The 22405-nt window shown below is 46.0% G+C and overlaps 1 protein-coding gene and 1 non-coding gene across 2 annotated transcripts in view; both read right to left on the bottom strand.

Annotated features, from left to right (window-relative positions):
• Positions 1–7349: 7349 nt before the first annotated feature.
• On the bottom strand, positions 7350–7423 carry TRNAT-AGU. Its single transcript has one exon. It is a non-coding gene; the product is annotated as a tRNA-Thr (tRNA).
• Positions 7424–9168: 1745 nt separating this feature from the next.
• The window catches only part of WDR88 (WD repeat domain 88), a 44817-nt gene continuing 31580 nt past the window's right edge, over positions 9169–22405 (bottom strand). The window contains exons 10-11 of the mRNA XM_032841957.1: positions 11693–11785; positions 9169–9547 (exon numbers count right to left, since the gene is read on the bottom strand). Coding sequence (XP_032697848.1) covers positions 9374–9547; positions 11693–11785 — 267 coding nt within the window. The 3' untranslated portion in view covers positions 9169–9373. The remainder of the gene's footprint in view (positions 9548–11692; positions 11786–22405) is intronic.

Raw genomic sequence — 22405 nt, 5'->3', positions numbered from 1 at the left:
ACTCCGAAGAGAGCCCTCCGTGTCATTTGTCCAAACCTTCCCTGCTGATGGACATTAGGTTGTTTCTAGTCTCTTTCCCAAGCCATCTCAGTAAAAGACCTCAGTCTTCATCCCTACAAAGGGATCCGGTCAGGTCTTTAAAATGCATGCCCACAGTGATAGTTTCTGAGCCAAAGGGAGCAATTGAAACATGGATGACCATTGCCAGTGTACCTAGAAAGCAGAATATAAAAATGCTCATTTTCTCAGTATCTCTGGGAGTTACCATCAGCCTTTATATAACATTTTCTCGTATGGCTGGAGAAAAAAAAAATCTCACTGCTTCAATTTGCTTCTATTCAACTGAACATCTATTCATATGTTTTCTTGGCCATTTGCCTTTCTTCCTCTGTGAATTGCCTATTTCTACTTTTTACAACTTTTTCAAGGAGAAAAAAAATATTCAGAAATAGAGGGGTATGTGTGCTACCCTCCGGGCCAAGACCAAATAAAACTGTGCCTCCTAAAGCTTCTCATGAGGGCACATTTGTCAAGAGAATGAACGTGCCTTGAAATTCCTCCTTTAGCTGGTTTCTGGGGCATTTTATTTGTTCAATATGTGAATCATTAGCATCACAGCAGCTGAAATCATCAGAGCCAAGAAGCTTAAAGGTTTCCTTCCAGCTCCTAAATCTCAGATAACAAAGAAAAAAAGGCAAGTTATCTACACTGGAAATACAAATTTACATTTTCTCAGGTAGCTGAGGCCAAGTGCAACTTCACATCATGTGGGCACCTCATGAGCTGTGTGCAGAGAGGAAGTCACTGAGATCCTTAGGTGCGCTTTCTTCCACTTGAATCCCTCTACTGTCGACAAAGGAAATTGTGTAAAACACAAGGGAGGCATGTGGGTGGTTTTTTGTTTTTTGTTTTTTTTCTCAGAGAATGAGAATCAGAAATGCCCATCACAAAAGTTCACTCAAATATTTATTTAGATAACATTCTATGTCACTTAGAAAATGAAGAAATAATAACTTTTACATTTTCCTTTGTTGTTTTTTCCCCCATTTTTATAAAGAGGAGAAAACAAGCCCAGTTTTCCTAATTTTGTTGGCAAGAGCCAAAGTCTCACTGGATTCCATCTAAACTGTGGCCACAGGTAGCCGTGTTTGAAGTAGTCAAGTGTAGGAGGCAGAGAGAACACGGACACACTCAGAAGCACCACCATGAAGTCAGTGTTCTGTCAAATCTAATTGCAACAATCACAACAATGACAGTAACAGTAATATTGTTCTCAAGGGAGTTGTCATGACTTCAAGGCAACAGGTGCATTTTCTGCTCCAAGGTAGGCAAAAATCCCAAGTCATTATCCCCATTGTCATTGTCACTCTTTGATACGTCTCAGCCCCAAATTCAGATCCTCTCCAGGCGCGTCTTGGTGTCCTTCCTTACAACAGCCTTGTCCTGGATGCCCTTGGAGCACCTTCCCTGTGCAAGATCCCTGCAGGCAGGAAGTCAGAAAGGCTTTTCTTCACTTTCTGAAAGATAAAAGTGAGGAGCACTGGGGTGTGACTTGGTCACAGCTGCCCAGCACTTAGACTAAAAAGGAAGGAAAGTAGCAGGTGATGTCGAAAAACTCCCCCTCTAGAAGAAAACAGGATGGTTTCTATGGACATTCATTTGAGCATTAGAATACTTTCAGCAGCAAGTCACAGAAACCCAACTCAACTCTTCCTCAGGGACTCTGGCCTGGGGTGTGTCCCAAAGCCTAACACGGGAATGTATGAGAAACCTGGCAGCAAACTGTGGCCTTTGGGTCTCTCATCCCAGCCTCTCTCCCTGTGCCTGAGCTCACAGCACCCGGGTCTGCACATTATAGACACTCAAGTTCCAAATTCTATGGAAGGGCTCTGATTGGCCCAGCCTGGCTAGCTGCTCTCCTATATAGGTAATCCTGGGTCAGGTTCCAGCTGTGGGCAAGGGCTAGCATTGTCTGGTCTTGAAGTCCTGGGAATTGGCATCAAGCAGGAGTCATTCCTTGATACCCCTGCAGTGTGTCCTACAACTTGCCATGAACCTCTGAAACGAAAGTTTTTGGTGTGAACCCAGATTTTCAATTCACCTGGGTAAGACTGGCAGGCTGTTTGGTAAATGTATGTTTAACTTTGTAAGAAGCTACCAGAGCTCACTGAAGAAGAAATGGATAAAGCAAATAGTGTTGTATCTATCAACAACATTGAATTTTTAAGGGAAACTTTCCAACAAAGAAAGCTTCATGCCCAGATGGTTTTGTTGGTGAATTCTACTAAACAATTAAAGAAGAAGTCTTATCAATCCTACACAACTTTTTCAGGAGCATAAAATAGGAAGGAAACTTCCCACTTCACCGTATGAGACCAGATTTATCCTGATACCAAAACCAGAGAAAGACCTGCAAGAAAAGAAATATGCTATACATAGATGCAAGATTCCTCAGCAAAACAGTAGCAAACTGTCCAGAAATATATTAAAGCAATACCATGTCACAACTAAATGGAGCTTATCTCAGGATCGCAAGGCAGGTTCAACACTGGAAAATCAGTCTGTGTGATTTGTCAAAAATCCATAGATCTTTATACCACAAAGAGTAAATTTTACTGTGTACAAATTTTTAGAAATCACCCATAATGTCAGGGGAGTCCAAGATGAGATGCACACAGTGACAAATGACCTGTTTACAAACGGATGGCTTAAGCACACTCAACCCGGTGAGAAAGGTAGGAGGTAAGATGGTCTTTTGACCAGATTCTCTAAGGAGAAAGAAAAAAAGAACTACACATAAACTTGTGTTTCAGTTGGTAAGTTTGTTTCTCAAACAGATACAGGCTATGAATTCCAAAGCTATTTTACAGGTACAGTAGAGTTGAACAAATAAGTAGATATTTGGAGATGATATTGGAGATAATAAGAGGTTTTTAATTGACTGAGAAAGAAGTTCCCAAGAAAAATCAGTGGGGGAGGGGATGCCAGAATGAACACCATGGTGCTGGATTGGAGTCAGAAATATCAATATGAACTCACTTGTTGAAGTACGCACACAGACAGAAATAGAGATACGTGTATTTGCAAGTTTAGAATACATAGCTAGACGTTCCTAACTCAGGGAGCCTGGGTGGCTCAGTGGGTTACGCCTCTGCCTTTGGCTCAGGTCATGATCCCGGGATCCTGGGATCGAGCCCCACGCTGGGCTCCCTGCTCAGCAGAAAGCCTGCTCCTCCCCCTCCCTCCGTTGCCCGCTCTGCTTGTGCTAACGCTCTCTCACTCTCTTCCTCCACCCCCAACAAATAAATAAATAGAATCTCAAAAAACTAAAAACACCAATAGAAACCAGTACACACTTAGAACGGCTAAAATAAAAACAATGGCGATACCAAATGCTGGTGAAGTCGCAGGGTAACTTGAATTCTCAAAACTGTTGATGTGGCATTATGGAAAACAGTGTGCAGTTTCTCATAAAGGTAAACATACCCTTGCCCTGTGATTCAGCCATCCCACGTGTAGGTATTTTCCTTGGAGAAATGAAAACTTAGGTACACACATACCTGTATGTGAATATTCATAACATTTTATTCATGATGACCCCAAACTGGAAATAACCCAAATCTTCTTCAATAAAATCAACTGTGGTACAAAACAAAATGGAATATTACCCAGCAGAAAACAAGGAACAAACTACTGATACATAACAACATAGGTGAATCTCAATCTGGAGGAAAGAAACCAGATTCAAAAGGGTATGTACTGTATGAGTCCATTTATATGACACTCTCTGACAGAAAAAACTGTGACGGACAGTAGATCAATGTTTTCCAGAAGCTGCGATTTGTGGAGGGGTTAACTCCTAAGGGGTTCACCACAAGAGATTTTGGGGGCTGATGAAACTGTTCTTGATCATGACGGAGGTGGTTATATGACTTTGTGCATTTGTCAAAACTCAAAACTACACACACACAAAAGGTGAATTTTATTATATGTAAACTATTTTTAATTAAATTTTAAAATTTGTCCAGTATATTGGGACGCCTAGGTGGCTCAGTGGGTTAAAGCCTCTGCCTTCGGCTCAGGTCATGATTCCGGGGTCCTGGGATCGAGTCCCGCATGGGGCTCTCTGCTCAGCAGGGAGCCTGCTTCCTCCTCTCTCTCTCTCTCTCTCTCTCTCTCTCTCTGCCTGCCTCTCTGCCTACTTGTGATCTCTGTCAATAAATAAAACCTTAAAAAAAAAAAATAAGGGGCGCCTGGGTGGCTCAGTGGGTTAAAGCCTCTGCCTTCGGCTCAGGTCATGATCTCAGAGTCCTGGGATCCAGCCCCACATCGGGCTCTCTGCTCAGCAGGGAGCCTGCTTCCTCCTCTCTCTCTGCCTGCCTCTCTGCCTACTTGTAATCTCTGTCAAATAAATAAATAAAATCTTTTAAAAAAATAAAAAATAATAATAAATAAATAAATAAATAAATAAATAAAATTTGTCCAGTATGTATAAAGCCAAAGCCCTCTTGACACCTCATCCCAGTCTCTTCCCTACCCTTCCGGAAGTAACCATTAAAATGAAATTAACATAGGTGGTGGTGGTTGTTTTTTTTACATACTTACATGTATACGCATCGATAATATACTATTTGTGGTTTTTTTAAGCATAATGAACACGGTCACATTGTATATATCCTTCTTCCTCTAGTTTCTTCCCTTAGTAGTCGAGGGGATTTTCAAGGGTCCCTTCGGAGCTCTCTGAAGTCAATGGGGGGAGCAGATGCTGAGGAGGACACTGTGAGATCCATCCACCCTCCCTCCTTCCTCTGGGCCTTCAACACCTTCCTCTGGGCCTTCAACACTCAGCCCAGGGGGTAGGGGGAGCTGGCCAGCCACATCTCAGGGACCTGCCTGTGCGGCCTGTGCTGATCACCGCACATTTCATATGCCTTCCCCTGGTCTCCAGAGAATACATTCAAGGAAGACCTGAGGCCCCACCCTGCTCTCAAGACTCAGCCCAAGATTTCAGAGCCATGGAAAACTCTCTACCCTGAGTTACTGGGGCAGTGGGCTGTCAGTCTAGAGCCACCAGCAGCCCGTTGCCCCCTGACATGGAGCCAACCGCAATGGAAGCAGAGTCAAGGGTTGGAGAATGAGCTCATGGGTCCTGAAAACATTGCTGGAGACCATGAAGCCACCAGCAGGAAGCCAGCACCACCTTTGGACTTCCCAGTGTCAGGAGCCAGTGAAGGGCTCGTTTTCTTCAGCTGGAGGAATCCTGAGGAACACGCATCCCATGTACCAACCGCAGAGCCCCAAACCAAGCTTTGGCTCCTGGTCACCTGTCCCCCACCCCCACCCCTCCCACCCTGCCCAAGAAGAGCCTGGCTTTAAGCCCTTCTCCCAGAGCCTGTCCCCATGCCCTCCATGTGCCTTGACACCCTCCCCTTGGATTGGACCCGCCTCCAAAGCCACTGATGGCAATGCAATGATGTTAAATAGTCAGTTACACCTCAAGCAAAAATGGCACTTTATGAAAATTGTGGCCGTGTCCGCTAACAACTCAGTCACGAGTACTGCTTCTCGAAACAACTCCTGTACCTCAGGACTCTCACAGACGTGCTTTCTGCCTACGTCTCATTTCCTCACGCAAAGGATTAAAAAATTGTGTTCTCAAGTTTCTAGATTTAATAAAACTAATAATGTTTACTGCTTCATAAAAGACATTCTCAAGGGAAACTGGCTTTTTCCTTTTCCCACAAAAGTGGTGGTGAAGAAAAAACACAGTGACAACTGGGGCCCTCTGGTGCCGCTGCCTTGATTCCTGCTAGGGTGCCAGAAATTTTCCTCACCATTGCTTTCGCACACCAGTGCGATTGTCAACATAGTAAAAAGGGCAACAAACATCTGTGTATCATTATGAAAAAATTGATTTGACCACCTGAAAGGGTCTTAGGTGCTCTTAGGGACATTTTGAGAAGTGCTGCCTTACACTATTTGAAAAGATGGAGTAGTTGTCCGAAAACCTCAGATTATGTAATCCAATCAAGATAATAGGATCCATTTTTTTAAAGTCACATGTCCACAAATGCCTACCATGTTTCAAACACCATTCTGTGCTGGGGGTACCGAGGTAAATATAGGCATATGTGGCTCCCTACGCTTTAGGGCTTAATTTTATTTGAGGAGACAGACAATAGACAAAAAAGACAAGTTTAGACTATGAAAAGGCTATTAAAGGACAGAGTCAGTACAATGTACTGGAGGCTGGCCTGGGGGAGTCTTTGTCTCCTCCAGGAGAACGGCCAGGGGAGGTTTCCCAAGGCATACCCTTAAGGAAGGCTAGAAAATGAGAAAGACCCATTCCTGCAAAGGGCCCAGGAAACAGCATTCCAAGTACAAGACTTAGAAAACACAAAGGCCCTGGGACAGAAATAGCATGGCATTTTTAAAGAACAGGAGGGGTAGAGTTAACCCTATTTCTCTTTCCTGACTTTTCTCACTGCCTAAGGGTGCTCACCCAATCCGATGGGTTCAAAGTCATCCGCTGCACGCAAGGCTGACGGCCACAAATGCTTTTCTTCCACTGACCCTCCCCAGTAGCCAGCCTTACGCACCCAACCAACATTGGCCACCAAACAGGCCAGTGCTCAAAACTGACAGGCATACCTCAGGCTAGCAGTAAAGATGCGCCAAGGAAAACCACAATCCCACAAAGACCCAAGCCCTATTACCACTAAACTCACTTCTGATTGGACTGGGGAGAAGGCGCCCATCAGAACTGCAACTAACGGACCCCCAAAACAAGAGAAGAAACAGACAATAACCTCAGACGCATGGGAGAGATAGAGAGAGAGATGCTGCTTCTGGAGGAGATGAATTTGGCTCTTAGGAACACTGGCTGATCCCGGAACTGCCATCTCTGCAGCTCCTTGGGACTGTCCTGTTGCTTCTGACATGAATTTTGTTGAGTCTGACCTGCGTGTTCCTGGGTAACTGTTCAAAATTCCGATGCCTCGCTGCACCCCTAGGGACTCCAGTGCAATCGATCAGGGTCAAGGCCTGCAGCCCTGTATTTGTGCAGCAGCCAGAGCCCCGGGCCTCAGGGGTGTGCTTCCCACCTGGCCCCCTGGAGATACCGACTCTGATTGCCCTGCTCAGTCCAGCAGCGGGGAACGCTTGCCCTCGCTCACCGCGGACGCGGACGCCACCGCCCGCGGAGACCTGAGGAAAAGACTGCGGCGGCAGAGGGCGAGCGAAACTGGCTTCTCAGGTTCACCTTCACACACCCAAAGTGATAGGGGCGCGGGGTAGGGTAGTAGAACAAAAATGTGCAGCGGTAAAAAGAGAGCCGGGACGCTCGGTTGAGGCACCGCTGGGATTCGAACCCAGGATCTCCTGTTTACTAGACAGGCGCTTTAACCAACTAAGCCACGGCGCCGCCCGCACGAATACCGCGAGAATCTGCGCCCCATCACCATTTATTCCATCCGCCGTACGCTTGCGCATGCGTGCTGCCTGCAGCTGGCGCATGCGTGGTATCCAGTTCGGCTCACACCCGGGGCTGAAGCGAAGGGGTCGGACGCGGAAACTCTGGAGCAAGTGGAGCGAGAGACGCCGGCGGGCTGGTCTTCCCGGTCTCTGCAGCGTCTGCCCGCAGGCGCGGAGCCCCGTGGCCAGGTGTTTGGGGGACGCCCGCGCAAAGTCGGACCTTCTGCCCTCCAGACCAGGCGCGGGAAGCCCCCCAGCCCGTCCTGCGAGGCCGAGCCCCGGGGATCGGGTCGGGGCTCACACCCCGCGGTGGCTCCGCGGTGACCACGCCCCGCAGTGATCTCTCCGGCGCCCTGAGCCCGGGAGGCGGCGGCGCTCCGGGGACGCCCTCGGGGTCGGCGGCCCTTCCCGCCCTGCGGGCGCCTCCAGCCGTCTGGCGAGACCGGCCCTTCCGTCGTGCCGCTTCTCCCAGGACACCGCGGGCGCCTGAGCTTGCCCTGTGGGACCGGGAGCTTCGAGGGGGCCCCCGACGCGGCCCGTGGGGAGGTTTGTGCTGCAGGAGCAAGCGGGGCCCTCCCCGCCCAGGCCTCTCGCCTGCTGCTTCTGGGTCTCCTCTCCCGGACGCGGTAGCCACCTCGTCCCAACACTCGTTAGAGGGCCTGCGAGCAACGACAAAACCAAACGCGGCTGCCCCCTTCACCCAACGGCGCCTCCGGCCGGAGAGCCTCAAACACGGAAATGTAAGTTTCTGCAAGTAGGGATGCACGGGCCCGGTCACCGGAATGACCTGCAGTAGCAAAACCCGAGAAGCCACGTGTGTGCCCATCAGTGGAGCGCTGTTGGCACCTGCAGCCCGGCCGCGCCCCACAGCGGAGAGGGGGACGGCATCTGTCCGGGGCCAGGGAGACTGCTTAGCAATGGGACTTCCCTTTCAAAGACAGCCCGGTTGCTGGGAGGGCGCAGAGTGGAGCTCTGACATGTTCATCCATCATGGACGTGAATAAATGGAGACATCCTGAACAGCCAGCCCCAGTCTGACCAGTCACCAGGGTGACGACTGAGGAGGGCAGCACCCAGCCCAGGACCTGCCCAAATAGTGACCAGCTTCTGGTGCCCCTGGGCAGAGTTATGGGATGCCAGTCAGTTGACACGAAATAAACCAGGCCTGTAGTTAAGTTTTTAAGACAAACCAAGGGGCATACTCCTGATTGATGGAAATCGCGTGAGCCATACCAGATGGGAAAGGAAGCCCTTCCTGTTAACTGAAACCTTTGTGCCTTCCGAAGTAATTGATTTGTGGAGTGTGGGGTGCACTGTGGAAGCAGGGGGAGGACTGTACATCCGCCTGGGCATTCTGGAAATGGAAAAGTTTGGGGTGGAGAGCATGAAACATTCTGTGATGGCAGTGCCCTCCACCCACCTGCCTCTGACCTTCCTGTGTCCTGAGTCGATGGCCATCTTGGAGCACTAGCCAGTGAGGTACCCACAGTGCCTTGCCTCCTCCGCAGAGGGTCCCACATATCTTCCTATTCATTTGACCAATCTTTCCTCAGGAGCTGTGGGTGCTGGCCTGGCTGCCTCACAGCGCAACACCAGAGTCCAGAATGTGTTCGTAAAAGGAGACAGAATGAAAACCAAGACATGAAAGCTTAGGGGCAGGAAAAGTGCTTCTAGAACTCACATGCACACTTGTTTTCTAAAGGAATCGAGATTTATTCTGCATGAAATCTAAAAACAGTGTTTGATCCCCAGGGGGGCTGTGGAGCTGAGGCCATGCCCCTGCCCCAGTCTGACACGCTCACCTGGGCTGGGTCTAGCCGTAGAGAAAGGTTCCTTCAGAGCCCCAAAACCTGCTTCACACGGGACCCGAGCTCAAGTCAGTCAGCAAGCCCAGTGAGCATCAGTCATTGGCGATCGGGCTGTACTCCTGTGACGGTGAGTCTTCCCCTCCTAATGATGATGAGGCCTCTGTTAATGAGCCTTTTGCATCCATCCGGCAGAACACACATTTGGTGACCGTTTCAGAAAAGATGTCACTTTCATAGTTGGAGAAAGGCCTGTCACATACTTCACACTGACATGAAATATTTAAAAAGAGTAAAAGCAAGTGCTGGTCACAGGGAACCAAGGCATCCAGGTAGGATTCTCCCACCAGAGCCAACCCCTCTGGCCAGGCCAAGGCAAGAGCTGCCTCTCCGCTCTGTGGTCTCTGCCCCCATAAGCGTGGACATTGCAGGCCACTGAGAGAGAATGCACGCGGGCTTCTCCCTCTCTTCCCCCCACAGAAACTATGCAGGTACAACCAGCCCATCCCCTGCTCTGGGAATCCTGGGGGCAGGAGTGGCAAGCCACTGGACAGTGGAGAGGACGGGGGTAGGTATCTAACCCCATCCTCTGCCCTTCACAGAGCACAACTCTGGGGCTGAGGGGCTATCCTAACCCCCTGACATCCCGGGGACCTAACTTACAGAACCATGAGAAGCAAGTAGGCAAGATTTCTGAACAAAGCCGTACTTTTTACTAGATGATGAGGGTTCTGAGCCTCCTCCTCCATCTCAGCCTGTTTCTGGCTACAGCGCACAGAGAATAGTGGCTACAGTGGCACAGCTCACCCGCCCTGCCTGCTTCCCACACACAAGTGAGCAACACCACAGGCCAGGCTAACAGGCCATGGGCAGGGGTCTCAGGGATGCCGCCCGCAGCAACATCCCCCTACAAAATGGCATGCCTCTGCCCTGGCACGCCAGGCCTCCGTGCTCTGCCACCTTTGTCTACTCAGGGCACTAAGGCCTTTGGGAGAGGCAGCCACATCCCACCCAGGGCAGGCCCTCTGGGAAATCTGGCTTCTGAGGTTTCTTATATTGATTTTGAGCAAGACAAACGCAGAGGGCTCATCTGTGGAAGAGCTTCAAGTATGTCTCTTTCTTTGTTTTGTAAGAAAGAAATTTGTTCCTTTACCTACCTTATTCTGCAGCATAATTTCCCATGGCCCAACCCCAAAATGGCAGGGCTCAGAGCAGGCAGCCACTGGGGAACCTGTCCCAGGGGATAGGTGGAGGACACGGGCAATCACTGCTCTGTAGCCAGTCAGCTTCTAGGGTCCAAGGGCCAACATGGCCACACAGGCCCTGAGGACCAGCTGGCCACAAAGACAAAGTCCATGTTGGTCCCACCCCTCATCTCCCTGCCCTACAGATTAGCCATTTCTAGCAGCCCCTCCTGGCCGGGCCTTCTAAGAGGAGACAAGCCTAGGTGGCTCCCCCTGCAGGGAAGGAGGACTCAGAGGACCAACCAGGGACTCCGCAAGCCTCTCAGGGTGCAGCCAAGTGTCTATACTGCAAGACCCTCATAGGGACTGGCCTCCAGCACCCAGGGATAGACTCTGTGGCCATCCCTGGCCAACACCTGGTGAAGCAGATGTGTCCACCCTACTACCACCGTCCTCCACTAAAGAAAAACAGGCAGCTGAGCCCCTTCCCTGGGAAGGCACTGGGCAGTGGGGGCCTGACCAAGGAGTCTGCTGCTCAAGCATGGGAGGCTAATGCCGTGTCCAGCTGTGTGTCCAGCCATGCCCCTCTGACTCATTTCACTCCTCAGATACCTCAGGCTCACTCCTGCCTCAGAGTCTCCATACTGGCTCTTCCCGATGCTGGGAAGTCCTTCCCCTAAACATCTGCACAGCTCACTCCCTCACCACCTCAGGTCTTCATCAAATGTTAACCTTCTAAGTGAGAGCTATCCTGGCCATCCTTTCAAGTGTGACCAGCAGGAGCACCTGAGTGGCTCAGTGGGTTGAGCCGCTGACTTGATTTCAGCTCAGGTCATGATCTCAGCATCCTGGGATCAAGCCCGGCATTCAGCTGCCTCCCCTCTCAGCAGGGAATCTGCTTGAGGATTCTCTCTCCCTCTGCCCCTCCCCCACCTGTATGTGCTCTTTCTCTCTCAAATAAATAGTCACCCGCATTCCCATCCATTCCCCTTTCCCTACGTTATTTTTCTCCAAATTATTTATTGCTATGGGATGTAGGACATATTTTTCTTGCTGCTTTTTTCATGGCCTCCTCTTTTAGAACATAAGTTCCCTCAGGGCAAGAATTTCAGTCCGTTTGTTCATGGTTTTATCCCCAGTTGCCCAATAAATGTTGGTTCAAAGAATAAATTCATTTGTGGAGGAAACTAATGAAAGCCTTCGTTGAGCTTAATATTACCCAGTACCAACCTGTTTCACCTTTAAGCCCAGGGCCTTTTTGCACTTGATTACCAGAGGAATTTCGTCAATTTCTTCAATATTCCATAGTCTCATGGTTTTGTCCTAAAACAAGTTAAACAGCAAACCAACAGTCACAAGATGGGCCCCTTCAACTGGGAGGCCCCAGGAAGGCGCACTGCATCCACGTTACAACGTGAAGAACCCCATCGTGCAGAGGAGCAGAATCAGGGTGACCTGCTTTCTCCAGGACCATCCCGCCTTTCGCACCATCAAGTCCCACATCCCAGCAAACCCATTCCAGGGTGCAGAAGATCCCACTTTTCAGCAATGGATGTGGAAGTTTGAGGAAAAAGGACAAAATCCCTACAGTGGCCCCAAAATAGGAACTGAAGGCAAAACTATGTTTAATGACAAATGGATATGCATAGCTACATGATCCACCTTCCATAGTTGCTGTCCGTTTTCCATGGCTTGCAGTTCACCCTGAGTTCCTGCTCATGGGCCATCCATGACTGCGAGTCCCACGGCAAAACTGCACTGTAACCACAAGTGTTAATGGGCTGCCTTTGATTTTACCTATGCAACTGGTGTGCTGTGTTTCAAGATCTTGCTAGCAAAATTTTTAACATTGTGAATATTATCATGTTTTCTAAGAGTTCAAATCGTGAAGATGAGAATAATTACAAGACAAACGCCACCATGACACAGACATCACCAGAAGCAGAGGCTGAACAGCTGTGTTTAATGACAGATGGCCAGACAAATAAAACTAGATTGGGAGCAGGGGCAAGGTGATAATTAACCAGAACATGTCATACTGCAGGATATGAGGAAAAGAATTTGGAATTGGGTATGGTGGAGAAGAGAATGTGAAAGTACATATGGACACTGAATTTCACAAGCCTGGTATGAGACGCGCAAGTTCTAAATCAGTTTTTCCATATTCCAAAAAGACACCAATGTGAAAGAAAATAAAATGTAAGCCATCCGGATTGGAAAAAAAGTAAAACTATCTCTATTTGAACATTACATAACCTTGCATATAGAAAATCTTAAAGAATCAACTAAAAAACTATTAGAACTAATAAATAAGTTCAGTAAGGTTGCAGGATACAAAATCAATACACAGAAATCTGTTGTACGTTTAAAGACTTGCAGTGAACAATCTAAAAGTGCAATCAGATACGCAATTCCATTTAGAATAGCATCAAAAAGAAGAAAATGTTTAATAATAATTTTAACAAAGGAAGTGCAAAACTTATAGACCAAAACTAAAAAAAAAAAAAAAAAAAAAAGTTGTTGAAAGAACCTAAAGGTGTAAATGAACAGAAAGATATCTCATGTTCAATAAATCAGAAAACTTAATATTGCTAAAATGAGAATAGTCCCCAAAATGTAGTACAGATTCAACACAATCTTTATGAAAACCCTAGATGACTTCTTTGCAGAAATAAATACACTGATCTTAACATTCATATGAGGAGCACCTGTGTGGCTCAGTCATTAAGCATCTGCCTTCAGCTCAGATCATGATCTCAGGGTCCTGAGATGGAGTCCCACATTGGGCTCCCTAATCAGAAGAGAGTTTGCTGGGACGCCTGGGTGGCTCAGTCAGTTAAGCAGCTGCCTTCGGCTCAGGTAATGACCCCAGCGTCCTGGGATCGAGTCCCACATCGGGCTCCTTGTTCGGCAGGGAGCCTGCTTCTCCCTCTGCCTCTGTTGCCACTCTGTCTGCCTGTGCTCTCGCGCTCTCTATCTCGGACAAATGAATAAATAAAATCTTAAAAAATATATATATAAAAAAAAGAAGGGAGTTTGCTTCTCTCTCTCACTCTGCCCCTGCCTGCCACTCGTACACAAGCGCTCTCTCTCTCTCTCTCTCTCTCAAATAAATAAAATCTTTAAAAAAAAAAACTGAAACAAAAATTGATTAGTGTTCCTAGCTAACAAGAAGAAAAGGTATACATAGTGGGAAAGAAGAAATAAAACTCTTTGCTCACAGATGATATGATGGTCTATGTATAAAATCAAAGAACCAACAAAAAAATCTTGGAATTAATAAGTGATCACACTGGGTTGCAGGATACAATGTTAACACACAAAAGTCAATTACTTTCCTATATGCCATCAATGAACAGCTGGAACTTTAAATTAAAAACGCTACCATTTACACACACCTCCAAATGAAGTACTTAGGTATATATATAGCAAAATATGTACAAGATCTATATGGTGAAAACTACGAAACTCTTCATTAATATGAAGATTGAATATTGTCAAGATCTCTGTTCTTCCCAACTTGACCTATGGATTCAATGCAATCACAATAAAAATTCCAGAAAGTTATTTTTTGGATATTAACAAACTGATTCTACAGTTTTTAGAAGAGGCAAAAGATCTAGAATAGATCTTATATTATAGATCTTATAATGACGAAGACAGGAACAAAGTTGGATGACTGACACTACCCAACTTCAAGATTTACTGTAAAGCTACAGTTATCAAGACACTGGTATTGGTGATAGAACAGACATATCGTTGGAACAGAATGGAGAGCCCAGAAATAGGCCCATATAAACATAACCCACTTAACAAATGAGCAAAGGAAATACAATGGAAGAATTACAGTCTTCAACAATCAATGTTCGAACAACTGAACATCCACATGCAAAAAAAAAAAAAAAAAAATCTAGGCACAGACCTTACATCCTCCACAAAAATTAACACAAAATGGATCACAGACCAAAATGCAAACTTATGGACGCCTGGGTGGCTCAGTGGGTTAAAGCCTCTGCCTTCAGCTCAGGTCATGAACCCAGGGTCCTGGGATCGAGCCCCACATTGGGCTCTCTGCTCAGCAGGGAGCCTGCTTCCTTCTCTCTCTGACTGCCTCTCTGCCTACTTGTAATCTCTGTCAAATAAATAAATAAAATCTTTTAAAAGAATGCAAACTTATAAAACTCCTAGAGAATAACATAGTAAAAAATCTAGATGACCTTGGGTTTGATGATGACTTTTAGCTATAACATCAGAGACATGGCCCACGAAAAAGTTAATAAGCTAAACTTCATTAAAATTTTCTGCTCTGCAAAAGACACTGAGAGATACTATCTGCAAAAGACCTATCTGATAAAGGACTATTATCAAAAATCTATAAGGAATTCTTCAAACTTAACAATAAGAAAACAAAAAACCAAGTTAAAAAATGGACCAAAGATCTTAACAGCCTCCTCACCAAAAAAGGCATACAGATGGCAAATATACATGTGAAAGATGTTCCACATAATATGCAAATTTAATCTGCAAATCAACGTAACAAGATACCACTAAGCACCTATTATAATGCCCAAAATTTGGAACATAAACAACAATAATGCTAATGAGGATGGGGAACAAAGGAGCTCTCATTCACTGCTGATGGGAATGCAAAAAGGTACAGCCACCTGGTGGCTTTCCTGCAAAGCTAAACATCCTCTTACCATGCAAGCTATCAATCAAACTCCTTGATATTTATCTAAGGGAATTTAAAACTTATGTCCACACACACAAAAAATAACCCTCCACAAGGATGTTTATAGCAGCTTTATTCATAATTGCCAAAAGGTGCAAGCAACCAAGGTGTCTTTCAGTAGATGAACGGATAAACAGTGGTACAACCAGACAATGGGCTATTTGTACTAAAAAGAAATGAGGTATTAAGCCATGGAAAGACCTAGAAGAAGAAGACATTAAGCCATGAAAAGACATCAAATGCATATTACTAAGTGAAAGAATCAGTCTGAGAAAAGCCATATACATACACATCCAACTATTTAACATTCTGGAAAAGGTAAAACTATGGAGACAGTACAAAGATCAATGCTTTCCGGGGGTTTGGGAAGGGAGGGATTATAGTCTGTCAGTGTAGGTTCGTCAGTTATTCTAAATGTCTCACCTGGAGGGAGATACTGATAATGGGGGAGGGCCACATATTTGTAGAAGCAGGGAATATATGAGAAATCTCTGTACCTCCTCTCAATTTTGCTATGGACCTAAAACTGCTGTAAAAACACGGAAGAGGGGTGCCTGGGTGGCTCAGTCAGTTAAGTGTCCAACTCATGATTTTGGGTCAGGTCATGATCTCAGGGTCATGAGAGCTAGTCCTTCACCAGGCTCTGAGCTTGGTGCGGAGCCTGCTTGGAATTCTCTCTCCCTCTACCCCTCCCCTCACTCGTGCACTCTGTCTCTCTCTCAAATAAATATTACTCAGGCACCGAAAAGAATGAAATCCTCCTATTTGCAATGACGTGGATGGAACTAGAAGTTGTTATGCTAAGTGAATAAGTCATTCAGAGAAAGACATATCATTTGATTTCACTCATACGTTGAATTTAAGAAATAAAACAGATGAACATAGGGGAGGGGAAGGAAAAATAAGATGAAATCAGAGAAGGAGATAAACCATAGGAGACTCCTAACTATAGGAAACAAACTGAGGGTTGCTGGAGGGGAGGCAGGTGGGGGGGATGAGTAACTGGGGGATGGGCATTAAGGAAGGCACACGATGGAATGAGCACTGGGCGTTATATGCAACTAGTGAAAGTGATCACTAAGTATTATTAGGACCTGTGAACCTAATAATAAGTAAATATCTTTTAAAAATAGAAAAATAAAAACACAGTCTATTAAAAAGATTAGTGGTTGCCTAGGACTGGGAAGGATAAGGTGATTGGAGGTGATGGCTCAGTGGTGCAGGGTTTCTGTGGGGGGTAATATGTTCTAAAATTGATTGTGGGGATGGATGCACAATTCTGTATGATAAGAAAAGCCATTGGGGGGAAAAAAGAAAAGCCATTAGGTTGTACATTTTAAATTGTATGGTAGGTGGATTATATATTAAAGAAACTGTTTAAGAGAGAAAAGGACACTTGGACAGTTCCTTACAAAGCTACACATGGTCTTACCATGTGATCCAGCAATCACACTCCTTGGTGTTTACCCAAATGTCTTGAAAACTCACGGCCACACAAAAACCTGCACACAGATGTTTATGAGCAGCATTATTCATAATTACCCCAATCTGGAAGCAATCATGATGTCCCTCAAGAGAATGGAAAAACAGGGGCACCTGGGTGGCTCAGTGGGTTAAGCCTCTGCCTTCGGCTCAGGTCACGATCTCAGGGTCCTGGGGTCGAGTCCCACATCGGGCTCTCTGCTCAGCGGGGAGCCTGCTTCCCCCCTCTCTCTCTGCCTCCTTATGATCTCTCTCTGTATCAAATAAATAAATAAAATATTTTTTTTAAGATTATTTATTTATTTATTTGGCAGACAGAGATCACAAGTAGGCAGAGAGAGAGGAAGGGAAGCAGGCTCCCTGCTGAGCACAGAGCCCGATTCGGGGCTCGATCCCAGGACCCTGGGACCATGACCCGAGCCAAAGGCAGAGGCTTTAACCACTGAGCCACCCAGGTGCCCCATAAATAAATAAAATCTTTAAAAAAAGAGAGAACGGACAAACAAACCATGGTACATCCTGACGATGGGATATTTTCAGTGATGTTTAGAAAAATGAGCTGTCAAGTCATGAAGAGACATGAAGGACCCTCAAATGCATATTGCTAAGTGAAGGAAGCCAGTCTGCAAAGACCACAGACTTCATGCGAGCAACTATATGCCATTCTGGAAAAGACACAACTATAGACAGTGAAACGTTGCCGGGGGTTCTGGGGATGAAGGGGAGGGATGAACAGGTGAAGTACAGGGGATTCTGAGGAAGGGAAACTTCTGTATGACACTGTCATGGCGGGTACATTGCATGCATTTAGCAAAACCCATACAACATAAAGAGTGAAATGTAAATTACGGACTTTGGTTCGTAATGATGCATCGATATTGGTTCTTTACTTGTATCAAATATACCACACTGAATGCAAGACATTATTACCAATAGTGGAAACTGGGGAGAGGAAGGGACTATATGGGAACTCTCTGTACTATTAGCCCAACTTTCTGTATACCTAAAACTGCTCTAAACAACAAAATCTATTTTTAAAAAAAGACACCAATACTCCTGAGACAATGGTAACGGATGAATTTGTTTGGGAATACTGCTCAAATGATCATCCATTATCCTATCATTCCTCCGACTGTTTTTATGGAATGGAATGTAGGCAGCAGAACAATGCCCAGAAGTCCTCACCCTAATCCCCAGAACCTGTGAACATGTTAGATGACATAACAAAGGGGAATTAAGTTCGCTGACCAGCTGATCTTCCAATAGGGACGTTGTTCTGGGTTATCCAGACAGGCTAGACATAGTGATAAATGTCCTTAAAAGTGGACAACACAGGGACGCCTGGGTGGCTCAGTCATTAAGCGTCTGCCTTCAGCTCAGGTTGTGATCCCAGGGTCCTGGGTTCTAGCCCCGCATCGGGCTCCCTGCTCTGTGGGAAGCCTGCTTCTCCCTCTCCCACTCCCCCTGCTCGTGTTCCCTCTCTCATTGTGTCTCTCCCTGTCATATAAATAAAATCTTTAAAAAAAGAAAAAGTGGACAACACAGTGAGAGGAGTATGTTCTATGGAAGAAAGGCACAGAGAAATACGATGTTGTTGGCTTTGAAGATACAGGAAGATGAACAAGCCGAAGAATGTGGTGGCTTCTAGAAAGGGTAAGGAAATGGATTATCCCCTAGAGCTACAGAAAGGAATACAGTCCTGTGGATGCCTTGATTTTAGCCCGGCAAGACCTTGTCATACTTCTGTCTCACAGAACTGGAAGATACTCGGCTTTTGTTGTGTAAGGGGTAAAGTGTATGTGTGATTTATTATAGCGGCAATAAGAAACTAAAAAACTGAGTAATGTTCCATTTCCTGAATCCGCATATGCAATTAAATGCAACTAAATGACATGTGGGAGAAGAAAAGGGGCCAGTGATCCCATCGGTGTTGGCCCCTTGCTGTGTGGAGCTGTCAGAGGCCACCAACAATCCCTCTCCAGGCATTGTTGGTGATTTGCCAAATCCCCACAACCTAGTCCTTGAATATTCAGAAGTTGGGAGTTTCAGATCATCTTCTTGATTTCTATGAAGATTTTAGTGAAAATGCAGAAAACATAAAAGCGTGTTGACATCTTATCTGAATACAAACTAGACATTGCTCATCTATCCACATGTTCAGCAGACAACACAGATGTAAATTCTGGAAAATTCCATTCAGCCTATTAACTTCTTTCCAAAGCAAATGAAAAGAGCTCACCCGCTAAATGGATGGCACGTCATGCACACCACACTGCACAAAACTGTGGGATTTGCTCACCTGTGATGTTGGGTCTTTTTTTCTTTCTTTTTTTGGGGGGGTAGAGAGAGAAAAAGAAAGTGTGGGGGGGTGGGCAGAGAGAGAGGGAGAGAGGGAATCTTTTTTTTTTTTTTTTAAGATTTTTATTTATTTGACAGATCACAAGCAGGCAGAGACTGGAGGGAAGCAGGCTCCCCGCTGAGCAAAAAGCACGATTCGGGGCTCGATTCCAGGACCCTGAGATCATGACCTGAGCTGAAGGCAGAGGCTTAACCCACTGAGCCACCCAGGTGCACCAAGAGAGGGAATCTTAAGCAGACTCCCCACTGAGCATGGAGCCCAATTCAGCTCAATCCCATGACCCCAAAATCAGGACCAGAGCCAAAACCAAGAGTCAGACATTTGCTCTACCGAGCCACCCAGGAGGCACCCCCGAGGTCTTTCTTAATAGTTTTTAGTCTCCTTTCCTATTCCTCAAAAAGTAGAGAAGCACTTTATTAAAATGATGACTTTGTGGAAATGGAAGAAGGTGTGTTGCTTAAACATTTACCTCCAAGATGGCAGTTATCACTGTGAGCTCTAAAGAAGATATTTAAAATGTGGGCCTGCCATAAAATTGTATGTTTAATGTGTGGCATAAGAAGAATGTCCTCTGGTTTTGAAATGCATTGAGGATGAGAGTGGAAGAAAGGGATTACAGCAGAATTACAAGAAAAGGTATGGGGCGTTTGGGTGGTTCAGGTCAGGATCCCAGGGTCCTAGGATGGAACCCCACATCAGCCTCCCTGTTCAGTGGGAAGACTGCTTCTCCCTCTCCCACTCCCCCTGCTTGTGCTGCTCTCGATGTCACTCTCTCTGTCAAATAAATAAATGAAATCTTAAAAAAAATAATTAAAAAAAAAAAGGTATACCCTGTTTCTCCAACACCGTTTCAGGATCTTCGAAGAGGCCACAGTGAGCCTAAAGAAGGATGAAGTGACCGACTGCCCCTTGGATGCAGGTTGTGACAAAAATTCATACAGTGAAAATAGGGGTCACTTTTTTTTTTTTTTTGAAATAAGACCGCTTCAGTACTTTATAAAAAAAAAAAAAAAAAAAAAAAATCACCAGAAAATGGCAGTCATGCCAAACAAGACATTCATTCTCGGTCTCTGTATCTGGGATCCAACGTTATTATCCCAAGTTCAAAAGACCTCTGTGCTTTAAGGCCATTTCCCAAAAGAGAGGCTGGAGTCACGACGGCGTGCACTGTACTTCAGAGCCTTTTACAGTAATGGCCACTTCAGTCACGGCCGGCCTACACCATCCACTCTTGTGGCAAAGGACCCGGCTGACTGACAAAATGCCTTGGCCACTGAAAGGTTTGCAGACTGAGTACCTTCGGACAGCTTTGGAGAGCTGGAAGTGAATTCCTGCAAATCTGAAAACCTGTGAGCTCTAGAGAGACCCTGAGGACTCCATGACCCGCGGCTGTTGCTGAGAGGATGTTTTCACCTGGTGGCCTCCCAAGGGCTGACACAGGAATCGGTGAGAAGTGGGCTTGGTACGAGCAGAGCTGCAGGCCCAAGTGGGGCTCACAGTTGTCAAGTGTGTGGTTTTGTTGCTACCTCAGCAAAAAGAAGGGTGTCCGGAGGTTGGGGCAGTCCAGGGCACACCGTGCACCCCCTAAACTTAGGCCATGTTATGTGTCATTTATAGCTCAATAAAGCTGGGGAAATAAATACATGAATAAATAGAAATATGTTTATTGATTCAATCGTATTATATCAATCTTATTGTACTTGTATTCTTTTCTTTAAATCTTACATTTATGTATCTTCAGCACACATGAAGTCCAAATAAATTGCCATAAGAAAGAGATATTATAAAATATATTATCAAATACATAAAAACATTATAAAATATAAGATATATAAAAGAAACACAGGGTGCCTGGGTGGCTCAGTCAGTTAAGCATCTGCCTTTGGCTCGGGTAATGATCCCAGGGTCCTGGGATCGAGTCCTGCATCGGGCTCAGCAGGAAGCCTGCTTCTCCCTCTCCCACTCCCTCAGCTTGTGTTCCCTCTCTCACTGTCTCTCTCTCTCTCTCTCTCTGTGTCAAATAAATAAGTAAATAAAATCTAAAAAAAGAAAAGAAACAAAATGTTTTATATAAAAATAAAAACATCACAAAATATAAAACATTATAAAATATAAAAATAAGGGCGCCTGGGTGGCTCAGTGGGTTAAGCCGCTGCCTTTGGCTCAGGTCATGATCTCAGGGTCCTGGGATCGAGTCCCGCATCGGGCTCTCTGCTCAGCAGGGAGCCTGCTTCCTCCTCTCTCTCTGCCTGCCTCTCTGCCTACTTGTGATCTCTCTCTGTCAAATAAATAAATAAAATCTTAAAAAAATAAAAATAAAAAAAAATAAAAATAAAATTAGTTCTATTATGAATTACTCCTAATTGCTGCCGTTAAGTAGTTCAATTATTACTGTTTCAATACTAGCATTGATGTAACAGAGAAGTAAAAAACAATGAGACATGCATTTCAAATAAACATTCCTTTTTCTTATTTTGGTTTGCACTTTCAATTTTCTCCAGCTTTACTGAGATAGAGTTGTCATAATCATCTTTCATATTTTTATATTAAAACAATAACACGGGCGCCTGAGTGGCTCAGCGGGTTAAAGCCTCTGCCTTCGGCTCAGGTCGTGATCCCAGGGTCCTGGGATCAAGCCCCGCATCGGGCTCTCTGCTTGGCAGGGAGCCTGCTTCCCTTCCTCTCTCTCTGCCTGCCTCTCTATTTGTGATCTCTGTCAAATAAATAAATAAAATCTTAAAAAAAAATAAATAACACATCAGCATAGAACTTTTATTAGGTGTTCTGTTATTATGGTATTGGGGTCGTGTGTGGCAGTGTCTGGGTTGGCTAACACGTTGGTCATGGCAGGCTGAGTCTTACTCATGGTCCCATGCACCCAGAAACCCCCAGACCACAGAATGGCATGGTTCTAATAAAGGTCAGCAGGGAGCAAGGTGGGACCCCCCCCTTCCACCACTCTTGGGTTCACCACACCTGAAGGACAGCTCTTGGGATACCCTTGGGCTTGCTCTTCTGTGCCACTGGCATGGGAATTCCAGGATATCGTGGTGCAGAGAGGGAAGGCCCACCTGGGAGCTCAGGGTGGTCTCTGCTGCTTCCCAATGAGCTTGACGTCTTCCCCCCAAAGGCCCCCTGTTGGCTCCATCACTCACTGGTCTGGGCAGGCCCTTGCTCCAACAAAGCTCAATGTCAATGGTCGCAGACACAGAAATCCCTGGCAACTCCCCACTTAAGCAGACATAAGGACCTGCTTCCCATGGTCCCGGCCACCTCCCTGCATTGAGGATGGCCTGGCGTGGCTGGGGGTGGGGGAGGGGCGGCGGCGGGGCCCAGACTGAGGCAGCCCAGGAACTTAGCTTGACAGTAA

The sequence above is a fragment of the Lontra canadensis genome, unplaced genomic scaffold, assembly GCF_010015895.1.
Source record: "Lontra canadensis isolate GAN:19392208 unplaced genomic scaffold, GSC_riverotter_1.0 scaffold125, whole genome shotgun sequence".
NCBI lineage: Eukaryota > Metazoa > Chordata > Mammalia > Carnivora > Mustelidae > Lontra > Lontra canadensis.
The sequence above is the reverse complement of the archived record's forward strand: the minus strand, read 5'-3'. Positions and strand labels throughout refer to the sequence as shown.